Source organism: Anopheles nili, chromosome X, assembly GCF_943737925.1.
Source record: "Anopheles nili chromosome X, idAnoNiliSN_F5_01, whole genome shotgun sequence".
Classification (NCBI taxonomy): domain Eukaryota; kingdom Metazoa; phylum Arthropoda; class Insecta; order Diptera; family Culicidae; genus Anopheles; species Anopheles nili.
In genome coordinates this window covers 11978533-11996163 of record NC_071293.1, presented here as the reverse complement: position 1 = coordinate 11996163, position 17631 = coordinate 11978533, and the positions used below count along the sequence as shown (strand labels likewise).

At 44.3% G+C, this 17631-nt stretch overlaps 4 protein-coding genes across 4 annotated transcripts; 3 read left to right on the top strand and 1 right to left on the bottom strand.

The window, feature by feature from the left end:
• The first annotated feature begins 1918 nt into the window (after positions 1 to 1918).
• On the top strand, positions 1919 to 8699 carry LOC128728716 (putative carbonic anhydrase 3). Its single transcript, XM_053822353.1, has 3 exons — positions 1919 to 2052; positions 5166 to 5243; positions 7531 to 8699. Exons 1-3 carry the CDS (start codon positions 2022 to 2024, stop codon positions 8340 to 8342), a joined length of 921 nt encoding a protein of 306 aa, XP_053678328.1. The 5' UTR covers positions 1919 to 2021; the 3' UTR covers positions 8343 to 8699.
• Positions 8700 to 10584: 1885 nt separating this feature from the next.
• On the top strand, positions 10585 to 11721 carry LOC128728983 (nucleoporin Nup43). Its single transcript, XM_053822633.1, has 3 exons — positions 10585 to 10886; positions 10918 to 11359; positions 11419 to 11721. Exons 1-3 carry the CDS (start codon positions 10585 to 10587, stop codon positions 11719 to 11721), a joined length of 1047 nt encoding a protein of 348 aa, XP_053678608.1.
• A 117-nt stretch (positions 11722 to 11838) lies between these two features.
• Positions 11839 to 13126, bottom strand: LOC128729107 (WD repeat-containing protein 18). Its single transcript, XM_053822757.1, has one exon. The coding sequence runs from the start codon at positions 13124 to 13126 to the stop codon at positions 11846 to 11848; it is 1281 nt and encodes a 426-aa protein (XP_053678732.1). The 3' UTR covers positions 11839 to 11845.
• A 447-nt stretch (positions 13127 to 13573) lies between these two features.
• Positions 13574 to 16652, top strand: LOC128728982 (uncharacterized). Its single transcript, XM_053822632.1, has 5 exons — positions 13574 to 13593; positions 13703 to 14030; positions 15175 to 15614; positions 15704 to 15918; positions 15985 to 16652. The coding sequence occupies exons 1-5, from the start codon at positions 13574 to 13576 to the stop codon at positions 16650 to 16652; spliced, it is 1671 nt and encodes a 556-aa protein (XP_053678607.1).
• The last annotated feature ends 979 nt before the right edge of the window (positions 16653 to 17631 follow it).

Here is a 17631-nt window from a genome sequence, read left to right as displayed (position 1 = left end):
TGGCAGGAAACGCCTACGGATCGTGGGAAAACTGTTCACTGGCATGTACTATAGCTAAGGGTTGAAATACTCAGTCAATAACGCTATTGTATAAATACATAACCAGTCCACATTATTTCAAAGTCAATTTATTTTTTACAATAATTTTAATTTGCATGAACAATTCCCGATACAAAATAGTTAACCTCTTTGAAAAATTCAGTCAATAAAAAATGATATTTAATCCCAGGGATGGCGAACGTGATAATTTGACAGGGTCAACAACGCTTCAAAAACACTTAAGTTTGTCGGAAATTTGAATATTTTCAAGCACTGTCCGACAATCTCGCTTGCATATAATTTAGTAAGTAGTAAGTAGTTTAATGGATAAAAACACGAAATTATGAATGCGGGTTGATCTTTAATAAATGAAGAAACCTGAAAATATATTATGTTTATTATTGGTAGCGTAATACGAGTCTTGTTAATAATACGCAAGAATATCCTTGGGTTTGCTCACATTAATTATTTAATTCTACATTTCATATATTTTACATTAAAGCTATATCACGGTTCATAAGATATTCGTTAATAATATGGTAAATCTTTATTAAACACATAAGACAAATAATTATATAAATACTTTAAGTAAGACTAATGAACTCATTGTTTGACTGGTTTTTCAATTTTCTCAACCATTCGCCCATATTTCGATGCAAACTCTTTGTTTCTATATTTGCGTTGCTACATGGACCCAAAATAATTTTTTCTTTGCTAGGAAAAAGTTTTAAAACATTGTACATACTAGAGCATACGACTATAGTCTCATAAGGAAAGACTTTCCTGACACGGCCAAGCGCACGCGCTGTGTATGCCAAGGTTTAATTTTTTGAACATTTACAATACAACTACTAGGCATGAATGTTTTGAAGTGCTACAATTGATATCATGTTAGATATTTTTTAAATCCTTGTATAAAATTGGAAATACAATGCCCAATAGGTTATTTCAATCTAGGTCTAGCTTGGTTGTAACGGAAAATTTTATTTTTCTTACTCCAAGCCAAGTCGAGTAGAGTATTTAAATTTATATGTTTTAACTGCCATTGGTGCATATTGCAACATACTGTAACTGCCTGCAGGTGATTAAAACTAATAGTTTTGATGAAATGTTGATGTTAACAGCCAAACGTTTATAATTCATTAAATATGTTCTTATTTGAGGTTGATAAACGCTTTGTAACCCGGACTATTATTTCATAAAACATACATAAAAACATAAGGATCTTTTTACTGAATAAAAAAAAGTATGCCTCATAAATTCTGTGCAGGGAATCTAACCTGCAATCCAGCGAGCGTACCGTACGGAATATCGCAGAGAGGGATTTAAAAATAAACCGAGAGGTACATATCGGTTACGCTCCTCTCGCCGATATGTTTCTCGAATGGTTGGCTACCCGAACTAATCCCAACCCTCCCGAATCCTTCAACCACCCGCGCGATGCTAGCATGCACGAAACCACATTATGCTCCAATATGGGCACCATTGTGCCGTCGCATAACATTATCAGGTGCACGATCTGCTAAGAACCTTCTTGTGAATCCCATTATCTAGTTGCTGGGAAGCATCCACACCCGAGTGTTCTCGCTCGGAGCGGCGAGTGGTGTTAGTCGTGGCGTACTCTTCACAGTGCGCCCGTGAGTGAATGTGAACGTGAGGTGGCGTGAAAAAAAAGTGAACTTACCAGTCGCTAATCGACTTTCCGCGAGTGGGCCAGTCATCATCCTTCCACTGTACGGTTGCGGGCCGTTATCGGTGCTCCAACGGGGCCAGTGGTCGAGTAGTGGAGACCACATATAACCGAGTGCCCGCACCAGTAGTGGCCATTGCTGCGTGAACCGGCTCCGGCAGACGAGTGTCCTTAGACGGGTTTCCTTCGGTGCTAACGGCAACGGTGTGTGATTTTTCAAACAATTTACCTGCGCGATCCTCGTTTGTAACGTGCGTGTGTGAAAACGATACGTTGAAAACTTCTTGTGAACATGAATAGTTTCATCTTGACCCATCTCTTTGGTGAGTTTGAAAGCTGTTTTGTTGCATTTTGCTTCATGTCAAAGTCATACTTCTGCTCAGCGGAAGTTGGCAGCATCACCTGCTCATCCATCAGGATCAACCACGCGGCGGATGATTGTGACTGAAAGGTTCTGCGATCAATTCCCGAAAGTTCTTCTATACATCCATCTCTCATCCACAATTTAAATATTGTACCCTATTTGTGCCATGGGTGATGGGTTTAATCATGGTTTGTCCTCAAATAATTTGTGCCACAGTCAGAGGGTTTGAACTTGACCACACTGAAAGTATTGCTCTATTGGCCACCTGCCAATTTACCAGCATTCCATATTGATTCAACTCTTCTCGATTTAATGGTAAATCACAATAAACAATACTTCAAAGGGTTCAAAGAAGGAACTTCAATCAGTTCAAAGGTGGAACTTCAAAGAGATGGTTTAAAAATAAAGTGCTCGGGTGACATTGCTTTTTTAAGATTTAATCTATCACAACGTGTTTGTTGGAAAACATTCAATGAGGTTGGAATCCCTATTCATTTTTGATTGATAGATTTATATATGCTTCATTTACTTATTGAAATTGTACTGTCTACAGATAAATTGTTTAAAAAATCTCTATGATAAACAATTAATATGATCAATAAGCTATTCATTGCATTTTACAGTACCATAATATTTATCACATCACTCATAGCTTGACCCACACTTATGGCTTTTGGTAAAAATTTGTTTAAGATTTATTTGAATGTTACTTTGCACATGCATGATATTCGAATTCGAATGGTATTCGACTAATTTCCAAGCATTCCCATACCTTAACAATCATTTGATCATCTTTTAGTTTTTGTACGGTACAGAGAATAATGTAGACCTTTTCAAAACCCATTCTGTGAATGTTTTGTCGATTTATGAATTTTATTAAAAACTGTTAGACCTTGGCTAGATGTCGATAAACTGTAATTTGATGTTATTTTTCTCGAAATAAAGCTCTGGAAGGATCCATTCGACCAGACACGTCGCCAATACACCTTCGTACGCATCTCTTAACCCCCCAAGAACCAATATCAATCATCCGTGAACATTTCATTCCCTCTTCCTGGAGATAAGTTGGGTGACAAGTTATAGTGGCATGTTCAAATACCCAATACTCACGCTGTTCCAGCTAATTAAAGCATTACAACCCGTGACGATTCGGTTGGTTTATATCGAGATTTGAACTCGTGACCACCGTTGGAACAGTGTGAGTAGGGAAGTTTATCGCACCAACTAAAACTAAAAGAGCTTCCCGCGGCCATTTTCCCCTTACTACGCATTAGCGCACCTTAGCTGATGGATGCGAACAGGCGGCACCCGCGCAAAGAAGTTCGCGCCTCACAATGCGTAAGGTTCCACGTTAAGGCTTGCGCGAAGGGCTTGCAAAACACACTATTAGCAACGGTCCGAAAGCCGAGGACCGCTGTGTGCGATGGCCCTTCGGGGGATCCGTCACCGTAAACAAAATATCTAATTATTAGACGTCAATGAAATTATCAGCCCGTTGCGACACCGGAGTCACCGTTTTGTCGTCGTTGTCAGCCATGTTTTGCGCGTACCATCAAATGCATCCATCTTTGCCCGAGGAGCCGATCGGTCGGTAAATCACCTGACCGGTTGCGCGCTGTTCCCGACCAAATCGCCCAACTAATTGGTGTCAGCTCAATAGTGATGGATTGGCTTATGGAAATTGATAAGGGCTACCCGTAAAGGTACGGTAGGCCACGCGCCACTTCCTGAACCTCGCTTTTGTTCGTGGTTCGGAGAATGGTGTTGGGTAGCTAGCTGGATAAACCAGGCGTCCCGTTTACGCTTATCAAGGAGCAATGAGTAAGCTGGAAGTGGGGAGATGGTCGGATTGGGGGAGAAAAAAAAGTGCTCCACAGATGATAAGCCAATCCTTGGGAGCTAGCATTGGTAAAAATAGCCCTGAAGGTGCGAGTCATGACGAATTGCTTTATTCTCAGCCATTGGCAGGTGGAGCAGGAAGTGCCAGCCTCTATCTCATCGCCGTAATATATGGCGCACCCCCCCGATTGGTTGACCATGATGTCCTGAAACTGGTCCACTATTTGGACAACACCTGTCACTCAACGTGACGTCTACTCGGGACGCAAATGAGTGTCCTACGCCTGCGATCGATGTGTCTTGTGTTTCTGCGCGCCACGCGCGTGCTCGCCTTACGTGAACTAGACTCCGTTTCTTTTCTCCTTTTTTTTGCCGCCACGATCTGTCACTTGATCCAATTGAGCCGAATTTCCGCCAACTCCATGATCCGTGACCGTGACCGAGGCAATCCCGTTGGCGGGCGCTGAACGCAGGGATCTGTTAATCGTCTACAATGGGGTCCCGAAATTGTGCGCCACAAACTCCCGAAAGAGAATGCGACGACAAATTGGATATTTACGCAGATGGGTGAACGGGTGCTCCCGATTAAAGCGCATGCAAAAGACCTTATTATGAACACGAAGCCAATGAGGGTATTTCAAAATAGCCTCCTGGAGATTAGCCCGTATCATGCGGACGTATAATTTGGACGAGCTATTTGTTCGTAAATAGAGATGATTAGTAGCGCCTAAGCTCCCGCGAATTTGAATCTCATTTTGTGACCTTCAAGTAATCGTTAGTGTTAAATGCATGAAACCAACCGGAAGGAATCGCAATTGTTTCCAAGACATCCAGGACGCAACCAGTGATGGCGGGTGGTTGAATTGGAGAAGGTTTCAGTTCCGCGTGCCACAGCCCACAATTGACCTAGAACCAGGCTTATCCAGAGCGTACTTGAGTGAATAATGAACATACTTGAATGATGCAGTCGAACGCGTGGCTCTCAAAGCTACTTGTGGCATCAAACAGGTTACGTGAGCTAGAGGGGACATGTTTCCTTAAAATGTAACGACAGTTTTACCTACTGTTACAGCTTTTCGGCTTCTTGGGGATGAAAATTTCCCAACACGAGATGATAGAACACGCTGCACATTGGCCTTGATACTAACTATTTTCTTCTCTTTTTCTCTCTCTCTCTCTCTCTTTCTCTCGTCTGTTCTATTGACCTCACTATCTCTCTCCATGACTCTTCAGCGCTGTTCCTGCTCGTCAGCGGTCGACCTGATGATGAGTGGCATTATCCTACCCCGGGTTCGAATGGCATTATCAGCGGTAAGTAGCGAAAAAAAAATAATAAGAGCAGCAATCTTCCCTTCCCCCCCTCTCTACCACCACCTACTCCCTCCCCCCGCACCAGCCTCTATCTCCCACCCCACCTGCCAGCCAGTTGTTTATCTTCGCTTCCTTATGCGATTATGCAAATAATCTATGCTTTCCGATACGGGGCCACGACCGCGGAGGCGCTGATACTGCTGGCGGTGGTTCCGGCGCTGCATCCCATATTCAGCTGCACGAGCACACTGATTGGGGACCCCTGCAACACCGGGGACCAGCACCGGCACCGAAGGGCCAGCGTGTCCGACCCAATTTGCGCCGATCGTGCAACAAACCGCACCGCCATAGATCACCGATGGTCGGAGCGTGGTGCAAATTATGTCATTTTCCGATATTAAAACTCCCCCCTCGTGCCATACCGGTTGCACCCGGTGTTGCTGTGATGCGACAAAATACTGCTGATAAACCAAAAAAAAAAGGTATACTAGCCCTTACAACGCACGTCATTCGACCAGACGGCTGCGCTTCCTGGACCAATTCGGCTAATCGATTGCCGTACGCAATGGGCGGTGAAGCGAAATGCATGATACCTAGATTCTAGATGATGAGTCGTCGAATCAGGCTCTGACTGCGACGTAGTACAGATTTGTTCGATTGATTAGACCAGACTGCTTTTTATTGCACTTAGTATCGAAAGCGTCAGCGCTGTTATTACGCAACGATTTTTTGGTCTTAACGTTTCACTTCTGCACTGCACTTACGCGCTGTCGGTGCTATCACACTTCCGATCTACTGTCCACTAGCTGTCTACTAGCTGTCACACACGTCAGGTGACAGGTGGCTAGGTTCTTAAATTGATTCGCAAGCAATGGTCGCGATTAGGTAGATGACCGGTTGGCAATCCATCTGTGCAAACCAGAATTACCAGACACGACAGGTCAATGTATTCGATGATGGAAATGATGACCCAGCGCTCTACAGCTAGCCAATAAAAAGAGTCTCGCGCAAGGTTGGGGCTGTAAAGCCGTATCCGTATGTCGTGCACTTTTAGCGCGGGCATCAAATCAATTAGTCCCAAACCCCCGGGGGCGGGACCATTGTTTGGTCGTTATTATTACTGTGATTTTGAAAATATTATTACCATAAATCATATTTTTACGAGCAGGGCAATTGGCGGCGCTGCGAGTGCATGATAAACCGAAGCTCCGTCTGATAATGGGCCGCGGAAGGTCGTGTCAAATTAAAATTGTTTGAAAACTTATCACGTTGTGCACACACACGGACCACGGACGGTGCTTATCGAACTCGTGAGTGAGGGTAGGAGGGGGGGGGTAAGGACAGCAGAGGAAAGTGCGGCCAGCGCCAGAGCAATGACCATTTGGCCCCTGTGCAGGCTTGCACCACTTGATAGTGAGCTGCACATCGCGCCACTTCAGGAGCCAATTAACACGGTCAGGCCTTGGAACCTAAGACCTGACCGATGAAGCTGTACTGAGCTCACCTCGGCACCTCAGCTTCCGGGGGCTAGAACGCTCCACGTCAGGATAGTGACAGCTACTGAGATGGTTGGGTACGGTCGCCATCATGACGCCATGGTATCCGTCATGGTGGGGGAAAACGAACAAAAAAAAGAATAAATTGCGCAAACTTCTGCCGAAGGTCAAACCGATTGCATCAGGAGATGGAATTTTGGGTGCTGGTTGCGGGTTTTTTTTACATTTCTCTCTTGCTTCCCTTGTTCTAACTCTGCTCATTTACTTTCGCGCGGTGTCTTACATCGTGCATCGCGTCAATCAGGACCCCGACCGGGGGTGTTATTTTTGGTGTAATACTGTGCCATTTTTTTTTGTCCTCCCCTCTACTCTTCGTGTCGCACGGTTTTTTTTGGGGTATTTTCACTTTCGGACGGCAGTAATTGACATGGACTCGCCACCGGCCCCTGTGGAGTGAGAGAAAATCAAGCGTAGCATGACACCATGCGCTGGTGGCTAAGAAAAAGGAAAAATAATAAAAATAAACAAAGCTCCCAACACCGCAATTTGCAAGGATGCCGCTTGGGGCTAAATGGGCAAACCCCGTGGGGAGAGGAACGTCGAGAATACGTGTCGGGTTCGATTCCATCGAAAGAAGGCTGCTAAAGATGGGAATTATTTTTGGAAACTGTGATTGTTGCTTCCGTTCGATGCCGGGGTTCGATGTCCTCCGAGAAGCGTTGTTGCATGCGTACTCATTCTGTCACCCTCCGTCACACACATTCACACACCTGTTTCTGTCCCTTTTGCAGAGCCGGAAACGTGGGGCGGACAGTGTGACAATGGTCGACGACAATCCCCCATTGATCTGACACCGGAGGCCGCTGTACGAGGCGAATTCGCGCCATTCGTCTTCAGCAACTACATGCTACCGATCAAGCAGGCTCAGCTTGTCAACACCGGACATTCGGTGCAGGTGAACAACCGCGACCCGTCAGTGATGGTACAGGGTGGAGGACTAGGTGCTCGTTTCGTGCTCGATCAGATGCACTTCCACTGGGGCTCAGAACACACGATCAGTGGCGTCAGATATGGTCTAGAGCTACATCTGGTGCATCATGACTCGCGCTACCAAACACTGGATGAAGCTGTTCAAGCCCGAAACGGAGTTGCTGTGCTTGGTGTCCTGTTCCACGTGGCCGCTCAGCCGAACATGCACGTTGCGACTATCCTCGAGACAGCGGCCGATATTCAAAATGAGGCAGGGATGACAGCACCACTGCGAGGTAAGCTTTCACCGTACAACCTGTTGCCGGTGAACAGGACTGCATTCTTCCGCTACGAGGGCTCACTGACGACGCCGGCTTGTGCCGAATCTGTCATCTGGACGGTGTTCACCGACAGCGTTGGTGTGTCGCTGGAACAGGTGGAGCAGTTCAAAGTGATCCACGACCAGAGTGGTCGGGAGCTGGTCAACAACTTCCGGTCGGTGCAGCCGCTTAACGCGCGTGCACTTGTATATGCCACCGAATGGAACCAGAAGTCGGCCAATGGTTCTGCAGGGTCGCTCCGACCTATGATGGTGGCGTTGCTGGTCACGATGGCGGCCATGTTGCTACGCTAACAGGGCACACGTGGCCCAGCACCACGTGCTTACACTCTGCAACAGAACAGGATGCATCACGCTAGTCTGCGTTCGCAAGGCCATGCCCTGAGCTATAAACACATACTCAATAGACGGGGGTTGCCTGAAAGGCATTAGTAGCTCAACCAACAGGACTTGCAATAGAGAATCCCGATCGAAACGGGTACGTTGCATCAGCGAAGCATTATCGTTAACCTAGAATAAGAAACCTGTGTACCGCGTTAATGTTCTACGTGCAATAAACTTAGTCAAATTGCTGTAGGTTTATTAAAAAGGATTGCTACCGAGATGAAACATATGATTATGTCAATAAATCTTACCAATCAAGGATGTGCTTTATGTTTGAAGGAAAACCCATGGTCAAAGCTCAAAAGACAATTTACTTTATTGACCCAATTGTCGCTTGGTCTATTTTGGTACTTCAATGAGAGTATGTTTCTAAATGAAGAAGCAAATGAAAAGCAATTATCATGAAATCGATGATAACACAATTAGATTAGCGGTTAGATTAGCGTTATCATAACCAGCTACTGTACTGGTATATAACGTCCTGTATTTGGACACTTTTTGATTTCAGGTTCGTAACTTCCTGCAGATAGAGCAGCGTTCAAAACAAACATTTATCACTAAGTCGGTGGAGTTCGTTATCTTCAAATATGATTGATGAGCTATGTTATCCGAATCAATTCAAAACTGGCAATACTCTCACAGTGCGAGGGTGATCATTGAAGGTTTATGGGGATGGGTTAGTTTTTGTGCTAATTGTGCGTGTTCCAGAGAAGTCCGACAAATTTATTTTGTGGAGTCATTCCGCTGTTTTTAACCCCTTCACAGTTTTGCCTGAGCATATTGAGCGTGCATCCTTTTTTTTCCTTTATTCTTCCTTGTGCGCTGTTATTTCTTAACTTTTAATGAGCATGCATAGATTCTCCATGAATATATGTGTTGGGATTTTTTACTTTGTGGGTTAAATGGTAATAATTTTATTATTGATTACAATTATTTGATGGAACGGAATTCTCAACAGCCATAGATTAAGGGAAATTATAGAATTAGAATGAATTAATTATATAGTTAAGAACTAGAAAATTAATTTTAAGAACGATACGATTAGGTAATTTAAGAACAATACGGCAGTAAAATAAAAAAAATTTTTTGAAAAATAAAACTTTTTGAACTAAAGTGACTCAAGTGCAAACTTTGTTGTTTGTGCAGTAGCAAATACGGTAAAAATCTACTAAAAAAAACCAGATATTATTATATAACTCTGAATAAAATTGGAATGGAATTTAAATTATGTTATAATACAAAAAAAGAGTTGATTGATATTGAAAACAGCCAAGTAGTTTTAAAGTAATTTTCTAAAACACTGAACCAATTATCTTTTTTTTGCATAAAATCTCAACAGAAAGCATTACAAACTTTTCATTTTATGAATTTTAGAGCACTTTTTTTCCAAAACACAGATAAAAACGGGTGACAATTTTTTTATTTTTTTTAATCGAAAAACTGTGAATGTGTTAATTTATGAGGGCATAGAATTTTATGTGTCTTTTTACTCAAATGCCGTTTACTAGAAACTGAGCACTGAGTTGAGACCGATAATCAAAACATGCATACCTTCAATATTTAACGGCGGTGACCATGTGGTTTTCGAAAAATTGCGAGATTTTAATCAGCAATTCAGCACATCCGCTATAGCATATTTGCTATATGAAAATTTCACTAATAACCGGGAGGGAACTTTCTACTGTAACGAAATAAAATTTACATCATATGGCTTTTCTTCATATGAAAGATAAAAAAACACTGTTATAAATGAAAATAAATCAAAAATAATGTAAAACGATCGAATGAAATAAGCATAGGAATGTTCAGCAACGTTTCTAAATTATTTAAAGATAGGGACACAAAACATAACAAAGTTAGTTGTCATCTTTTTGAAGTTACTAATGTCATAGCGCTTTAGGTTGTGTGTTCGCGCGATTGCTCCGGTTTTCATCGTTTCAATTACGGGTTTTTAAGTTGAGCAGCGAAGATTTGAATGCCGTTCACGTTATTTTTCACATAACATAGCAAGAACTTTTTGTCTTACCACACCAAACTTTGCAAATTTACATAAATAAGCTTTTTGTGTCGACATTCAGCATTCAACAACATACAAGAAGGCTGCTTGTTTGGTTTTGGTTCGGTTGTTTGCTGTGAGGGTTAATTCAACGAAATGGATTTAGCATCGAATGATTATAGCAAACGGAGTAGCATTGTTGGCCATATTGCTCCGCATCAAATCTCTGCTGTACGCTGGTTACCGCGAAGAAGCAATGATGAACTCTACTTCGTAACTGGCAGTTTGGCAGAAACGGTGAACAGTGTCATTCTATGGTACTTTTCGGTTGACAAAAATAGTGAAGATGGCCTGCAGCTTGTCCCAAAATCACTCGCCGAGTTCTCTGTTTCAAACGATGTTGTCGGTATTGAAATGCTGGATAGCAACAACGTGGTCTGCGCTACATCTGATGGCAAGTATAACTTTCTCTGCCCGAAACGAACCGAGGCTCATGAACATTAATCGATTTCTCTTTTCAGGCATAATCAGTGTGTTGGATGTTAATGAAGAAGATATACTTGCGTACAGATTAATGGAAAAATGCAGCTTAAAGGATCTGCACGGAACTAATGCCTTTGGTTCTGCCTGTTCCGGCATTTCAGCTTACAAACAAATCGTTGCAACCGCAGGCGAAGACGGCTACGTGAACATAGTGGCCGCTGATGTTGGCGAAATAGTGCATACGATAAAAGATCCGAACAATTCAAGCATTCGTTGCGTTTCGCTGGTTCATACCAATATCGTTGTTGCCGGGCGTCAGAGTGGGTTCTTGGATTGCTATGACACCAGACAAGGAGGAAACAATCCAGTAATTTACATCGATACAAAATACGAAGAAGATCAAGATTTAAATACTCCAACGTGCTTGAATTTGTCTCCCAATCTAAATGTAAATATAGATATTGTGTGGTGATGTATTAGTAGATTGTACTTTTTCTAATGTTCCAGGTTACTTGCGGTTTGGAGTGTGGTACCATATTGCTGTGGGACATGCGAAATCCAAGTAATACCACAGCGATGGACGGAGGACATACTAGTATGCTGAACGAAATACGATTTGCACCGGAAAGAGGAAACCTGATGGTCTCTGCAGATACTAAAGGAAAAATTATGCAATGGGGAATACAGAATAGAATACAGCGTCTGATGGAATCCAAGTCCATCAATTCGATTGATGTGGACCTCACCCACATAATTGCTGGCGGAGATAGCGAAATGTTATTTATGATAGAATTATATCGTGAAAATTAAATGATATGTTCTTTCTTATTGCCCCTTTGTTTTCATTCAGCTAAAGCTCGTTTTAATTGTCGTTCTCTTATTTTAATGAAATATAAAGTTTTATACATTTTCTTCCATTTTATGAAAATTTATGTTACAATTTATCAGAAATCTTGTCCGAAATTATCTCCGAATCTTTCAATATAATTTTTAAGCTCTGCTGATATAAGCGCTGGTTTATGGACTTTAACTTCTGTATTTCGAGTTCCAATGCTTGCACGTTCTTTTCTTTATCACCTGCGCTAACAACTGACGCAGTGTGGGATGTAACATGAATATTTGAGCTTTCTTCAAGTGCTTGTTTCGTAACCGAAAACTCCATGCTCAGTTTTTCTCTGTCTTGTCGAGAAATGGTTACCTTTTGGAATGGGGGAAACGGAACGTTAATCACACGCGAAGGATCAAACATCGGCTTGGGAGTGATGAGAAAGAACGCATTTGTTATAGGACCCTTATGCGGCAAAACCTTAAGCTGCTGTCGTGTTTTAACGTGCCATACAATGACCACCTCGTCTGCTCCACCCGAAAGTAACGTTTCGTTATCCATAGACATCGATAAGCAGTTGACTGCCTTCTTGTGTCCGTTAAAGACGCCCTTCTTAAGCTGATCTTGCTGCAGATGAACTTCCTTTGATCGCGGAGCCGATTGTAGATTGCAGGTGTATATCAACCCCTTCTTATCGCCGACAAACAATTCTGTCTCCAGAGCGTTGAGCGTCAAGGTGGACAGGGCCACGGGAAAGACCACGTTCAGCAGCATCCTGCCTGTTGCCAGTTCGTATAGCTTGCACGACCGATCGAGGGAACTCACGGCAACTATCGCCTTCATGCCACCCTTACCAACGAACAGATCGGAAACTGGCAGAGTGCAATCCGCAAACTCGTACAGCATCTTGTTCTCCTTTTGCTGCACTGTTCGTCCTAAGCTCCAGACGACGACACGACAATCGTCAGCCGCTGTCACGAAATGCGAGCTATCGTCCGTGAACTTGACCACTGCGATCTTCCCAAAGTGATGTGCCACCGATGCCATATTGGCACCCGTCGCAAGGTTATACACGTTGAACGCGTGTGCATGAGACACCACGCAGTAATTTCCATCAGGTGATACGGCCATGGCTCCTGGCGCGGATGGCAGCATGTACTTTACGCTAGCTGGCTCCTGCCGGTTGATTGGCCACATGGTCAGCATTGGTTTGGTGAGGTTTCCCGCAAGGATGTATTGATTGTTGATATTGTGCAGGCAGTTGGACGCTGGAGGGCCGCCATTTCGGTAGGACATTAATTGCGTGCCGGTACGGACATCCCACACGCAGCAGCTCCAATGCTGCGCTGCCGTATCACTCGTGATAGCAATTTCCACGCAATCAGTCATTGCTTGATCTTTACAAATCCTTCTTTTTGTTCTTTTAGTAATACTCGATTGAAAAATGTTTTTTTGACGATGGATACCCACGAGATAAACAAACAATTACCCTCTATTTTAGTCTGAGATTTATATTGAAATTATAAATACTTGACACGATTTGATAAAGATTAAGAGAAAAGATGAAAAATATTACTATTTTAGCAATATCTGAACAACTGGCCTAACATAGGAACGGGTATAGAAAAAAAACACGCGGTACGATGCCAAATTCTGTGGTTACCCGCATTTCCCCGTGCTAAGGCTGAACGATATGCAGCCGCACAAGGTTGTTTACTTCGGATAAGCTTCTGTCAAAAAATTGTTTTTGAATTTTACTCCATTCAAATGTCAAATAGATCATTCGCTGTAAGTTGCCCAAGATGACTACATTGCGTTTTCGTAGCACAGTTCTGAATGCTGTTTTTCATTAAAAAGTGCTTTTTAAAAATTGCAAAATTCTTGTCTTTCATACTCTGGCATATTTCCATTGCTGTATTGACTAAATTCAAATGAAAATAATACATGTGCTGTGTAAACTTTGAGCCAATGCGACAGCGAGGAATCGCTGGATGAGTTTCTTGAGCACGAACTAGTGTGCTGGCTGAACGAGGACAAGCCGATCTGTGCGGAGGTAGCGACCCTGCGGCCAGAGCTGTACGGTGAGCTGAACCATTTGTTTAACGTGGTGAACGAAGCCGACAACCGCTGCGTGGAAGAGATTCTGCACGAGGCCGAGCTGTTGATGGAGGACGCCACAGGACTTGACCGGCCGCATTTGCCATTCCAGTGGAACGAACCGCTGCCGGAGTTAGACGCTGGCCAGCGAAAAGATTCGAATCGGTACCGGACCATCGACAAGCGCCTGCAGACAGTAAGCCTATTTTACATGTTACAGAACTTAAGGCTAAGTTAGATGTTAAGAATTTAGAAACAACAAAACTCTTCCCACTTGCCAAGGCATGTCGATCGTAAAAGTAGCGCGTTTATTGTTAACTTGATGGAGCCGTTGGGGTATCATAATTTCGCCACCTCCTGTGCGATTATGTCGACGAATTTAACGGCTTCCTCACCCGTGGGTTTGATTTGATTGGCAGGCAACACGAACCCGTACCGGCCAGTATCACGTAGCTCAACCGTGTACGCGTATTTAATGTTTAACGCACCACGTGTCCAATCATCCGAACCGCCAGCGGCCGGATAGAGCGTGCTACCGGATGGTCCTACCGTGTACCGTGAGCCACCACTCTGCAACATTTCCTGTAATTAATCGAAAACAAATCAGCATTGAGAGGATAAAATATTATGTCGTAATGCGCTTCTTGGGATGGTTAGACAAGCTTATTAGGTTATGAAAGGATTAAGCATGGATTAAGGTTGAAATCTCCACCTAACTTAGTTTAACATTCAAATGTTATGTGTTGTTTAAGTCCGATTTCGGTATATCATGTGGCAGTTATTAAGTAAATAATAACAAGGGAATGTGGTAGACATTGAACGTACCTCAGCAGCCGCATCGCCCACACGCCGCAAATCGGCATGATCCGGTGGTACAACCCGGTCATATCCCCACGGGTAGAGTATGTACTGCCCATAGCTGTGGAACGTAAGAAATCCACGCCAATCTGCCGTGGACGATTGCATAAACTGACTGACGGCTTTCGTTTCCGGCTCCTAGAAAGGTCCCGATCCGGCAAAGATCTCCGAACACGGTTGCTTCGACGTGCCCTGGCCACCACACTTGTACCCGTAATTCCGGTTCAGATCAACCCCGGCACACGGACCCTACTGCAAACTGCCACGATTTTTTATTTTATTGATCATGCCACATTACCAGGGTGTGAATCGTCGCTAGGTGAAGGGAAGCAAGGTGTATTATAGGTTATGTTTCTGTACACGCCGATGATGACGACCGTAAGAAGTTATGTTAAGGTTTTTTTTGTGTCCCTCCCCACTATTTTTTTTAATTGTTCTTTCATGGTTATTTCCAAACGTTACGTGACACGTGCGCTGGAAAGTTGTGCAAGGTGCTTAACTTCAGTCCGCGTGATGACACCTCCTCCAGCAAGGATGCGGATGGGTACGTCCGAACCAAGCAAGGACATTCTCCGCTACAACGGATACGTGTCCTTGCGCCAGCTGAGCTTGGGCCTACCGTGACATTGATCGATCAACCGCCTGCAATCAAAAAGAACGCCAAACCCCAGCCGGAACCACCGACCAACCCAACCGGACGTCGGATCAATCTCACGGACGTCGGACAACTCGAGCTGAAGATCACCGTTCTGGAGGACCGACTAAAGGACACCGAAGAGCGCTATCAGAGCAAGCGGTTGCAATACGATACGCTGTCCCAGGTGCACAGGACATTGCGCGATAGCTACACCACGCTGCAGGAGGAGAACAAAATGATGCAGTTTGACATACGCCACCTGACCAGCTCTGCTGACGTGCTGAGGTAGGTTTAAGGTGATTTGGGGGGGGGGGGGGATGGGTTAGGGGTTTACAAGGACATCCTACTCACGGGCTTGTATTGCTTTTGCACAGATCCGAGCTGCAGTCGGCCCGGTGTGATCGGGATTCCGCCATCGAACTGCAGAAGCTCCTACAAACCGGGCTGGACGAATCGCGCAAAGACCACAAAAAGCTGCAGGATGGCAGCAAGAAGGATTCAAAAATCATACAGGACCTGCAGCGACAGTGCCGCGAGATGGAGCGAATCATGATGCGCAAAAATCCGGACTCCATATCGGCGCTGATAGGTAGGATGCGGTGTGGTTCCGTTTTTTATGTGCCGAGACTAAACCAAACCGAGCCTTCCGTTGCAGTTGCCAGTAAATCACCGACGAAGACATCGCCCTCGTCCGATCCGATAGCACCTCGTCGAAGAACCGATAGCACCTCGTCCACCTTCCGAGTGCTAGAACAACGCATCGCCCAGCTGGAAGCGGATGCCCGGAAACAGGAACAAGGGCAAGGTACATTGCCCGACGTGCAGGCCCACTTTCATTCGGTGCAGGCGAAATATGAAACATACATCGCGAATCTCGAGATGCACGTGCTCAGCCTGCGGGAGATCAACACGAAGCTAAACGAAAAGATCATACGCCAGAAGGAGGAACTGGCCAGCATCGGTAGCCATGCGGTTACCAACGGGACACCACCGCCGGACGACGTGTCTGAGCGGACACGCAAGAGGGATCCTGTTAAAATGCGCTCTATTTTAGTCCAAACGGATCCGGCCCGTGGCGAACCGGTGACCACGGTGCGATCCGCACCGAACGCCAAGCGGGCTCAGGCGCAAAGCAAGGAGGACGCCCATCTGCTGGCCACAATCCGTGGCATGCGCGTTGACCTGGCGATCAAGGAGAAGGCCGTGCAACGGCTAACGCGTGAGGTTGAGGAGTGTAAGAAAACGATCAAGAAGCTGCAGAAGAAGAAGGACCCGGGCAAAGGCGATGTCCCAAGGTTATACACGTCGAATGCGTGTGCATGAGCCACCACGCAGTAATTTCCGTCAGGTGATACGACCATGGCTCCTGGCGCGGATGGCAGCATGTACTTTACGCTAGCTGGCTCCTGCCGGTTGATTGGCCACATGGTCAGCATTGGTTTGGTGAGGTTTCCCGCAAGGATGTATTGACGCAGCAGCTCCAATGCTGCGCTGCCGTATCCCTCGTGATAGCAATTTCCACGCAATCAGTCATTGCTTGATCTTTACAAATTCTTTCTTTTTGTTCTTTTAGTAATACGCGATTGAAAAATGTTTTTTTGACGATGGATACCCACGAGATAAACGAATAATTACCCTCTATTTTAGTCTGAGATTTTTATTGAAATTATAAATACTTGACACGATTTGATAAAGATTAAGAGAAAAGATGGAAAATATTACTATTTTAGCAATATCTGAACAACTGGCCTAACATAGAAACGGGTATAGAAAAAAACACGTGGTACGATGCCAAATAAGGATACTGGGGTTTTTAATTTGTATGCTATGTTGTGGGTTATCTTGTTGTTACTTCTTATGTGTATACCAATTCCACATCCATTTGAGTTCTTTGAGTTTTCTTTGCTCCCATCAGTATAGATATTTGTTACTGATGAGTAACTTTCTATTGCCTGTAATGTTAGTTATTTTAATTGTGATAGGCTGAGATCTTCCTCTTTTCTGGCTATACCAGAGTTATGGAAAACGATAGCTCGATTCAGATAAAAAATAATTTTATTTATTTTTCTCGGTTTGGACAACACGTCCGTCCTAGCTGAACCTCACTATCGAACTCAACTTGGTGTGTCTCTGATCTTCGTTTATATGGAAGTCTTGATAAGGTTTGATCGCGTTCGATACTGTCTGTTCTTAGAACTTCCGCTCGCGATAGCCCTAACATCCGTGGGGTGCGTACGTTGCTGATGAGACAGTCTCGTCGTCTTCCGTTGGGGTGCACTCGATATTGACCATGATGGCTTCC

Excerpts from the sequence above, each read along its gene's own strand:
- LOC128729107 (XM_053822757.1), bottom strand. The coding sequence starts at position 13,126 with ATGACTGATTGCGTGGAAATTGCTATCACGAGTGATACGGCAGCGCAG.
- LOC128728982 (XM_053822632.1), top strand. The coding sequence starts at position 13,574 with ATGCTGTTTTTCATTAAAAA. Across the intron at positions 13,594-13,702 it reads ATGCTGTTTTTCATTAAAAA|CCAATGCGACAGCGAGGAAT; the intron begins GTGCTTTTTAAA and ends GTAAACTTTGAG. Across the intron at positions 15,615-15,703 it reads AGCTCTGCTGACGTGCTGAG|ATCCGAGCTGCAGTCGGCCC; the intron begins GTAGGTTTAAGG and ends GCTTTTGCACAG.
- LOC128728983 (XM_053822633.1), top strand. The coding sequence starts at position 10,585 with ATGGATTTAGCATCGAATGATTATAGCAAACGGAGTAGCATTGTTGGC. Across the intron at positions 10,887-10,917 it reads TGCGCTACATCTGATGGCAA|GCTCATGAACATTAATCGAT; the intron begins GTATAACTTTCT and ends AAACGAACCGAG. Across the intron at positions 11,360-11,418 it reads ATTTGTCTCCCAATCTAAAT|GTTACTTGCGGTTTGGAGTG; the intron begins GTAAATATAGAT and ends CTAATGTTCCAG.
- LOC128728716 (XM_053822353.1), top strand. The coding sequence starts at position 2,022 with ATGAATAGTTTCATCTTGACCCATCTCTTTG. Across the intron at positions 2,053-5,165 it reads CATCTTGACCCATCTCTTTG|CGCTGTTCCTGCTCGTCAGC; the intron begins GTGAGTTTGAAA and ends ATGACTCTTCAG. Across the intron at positions 5,244-7,530 it reads TTCGAATGGCATTATCAGCG|AGCCGGAAACGTGGGGCGGA; the intron begins GTAAGTAGCGAA and ends TCCCTTTTGCAG.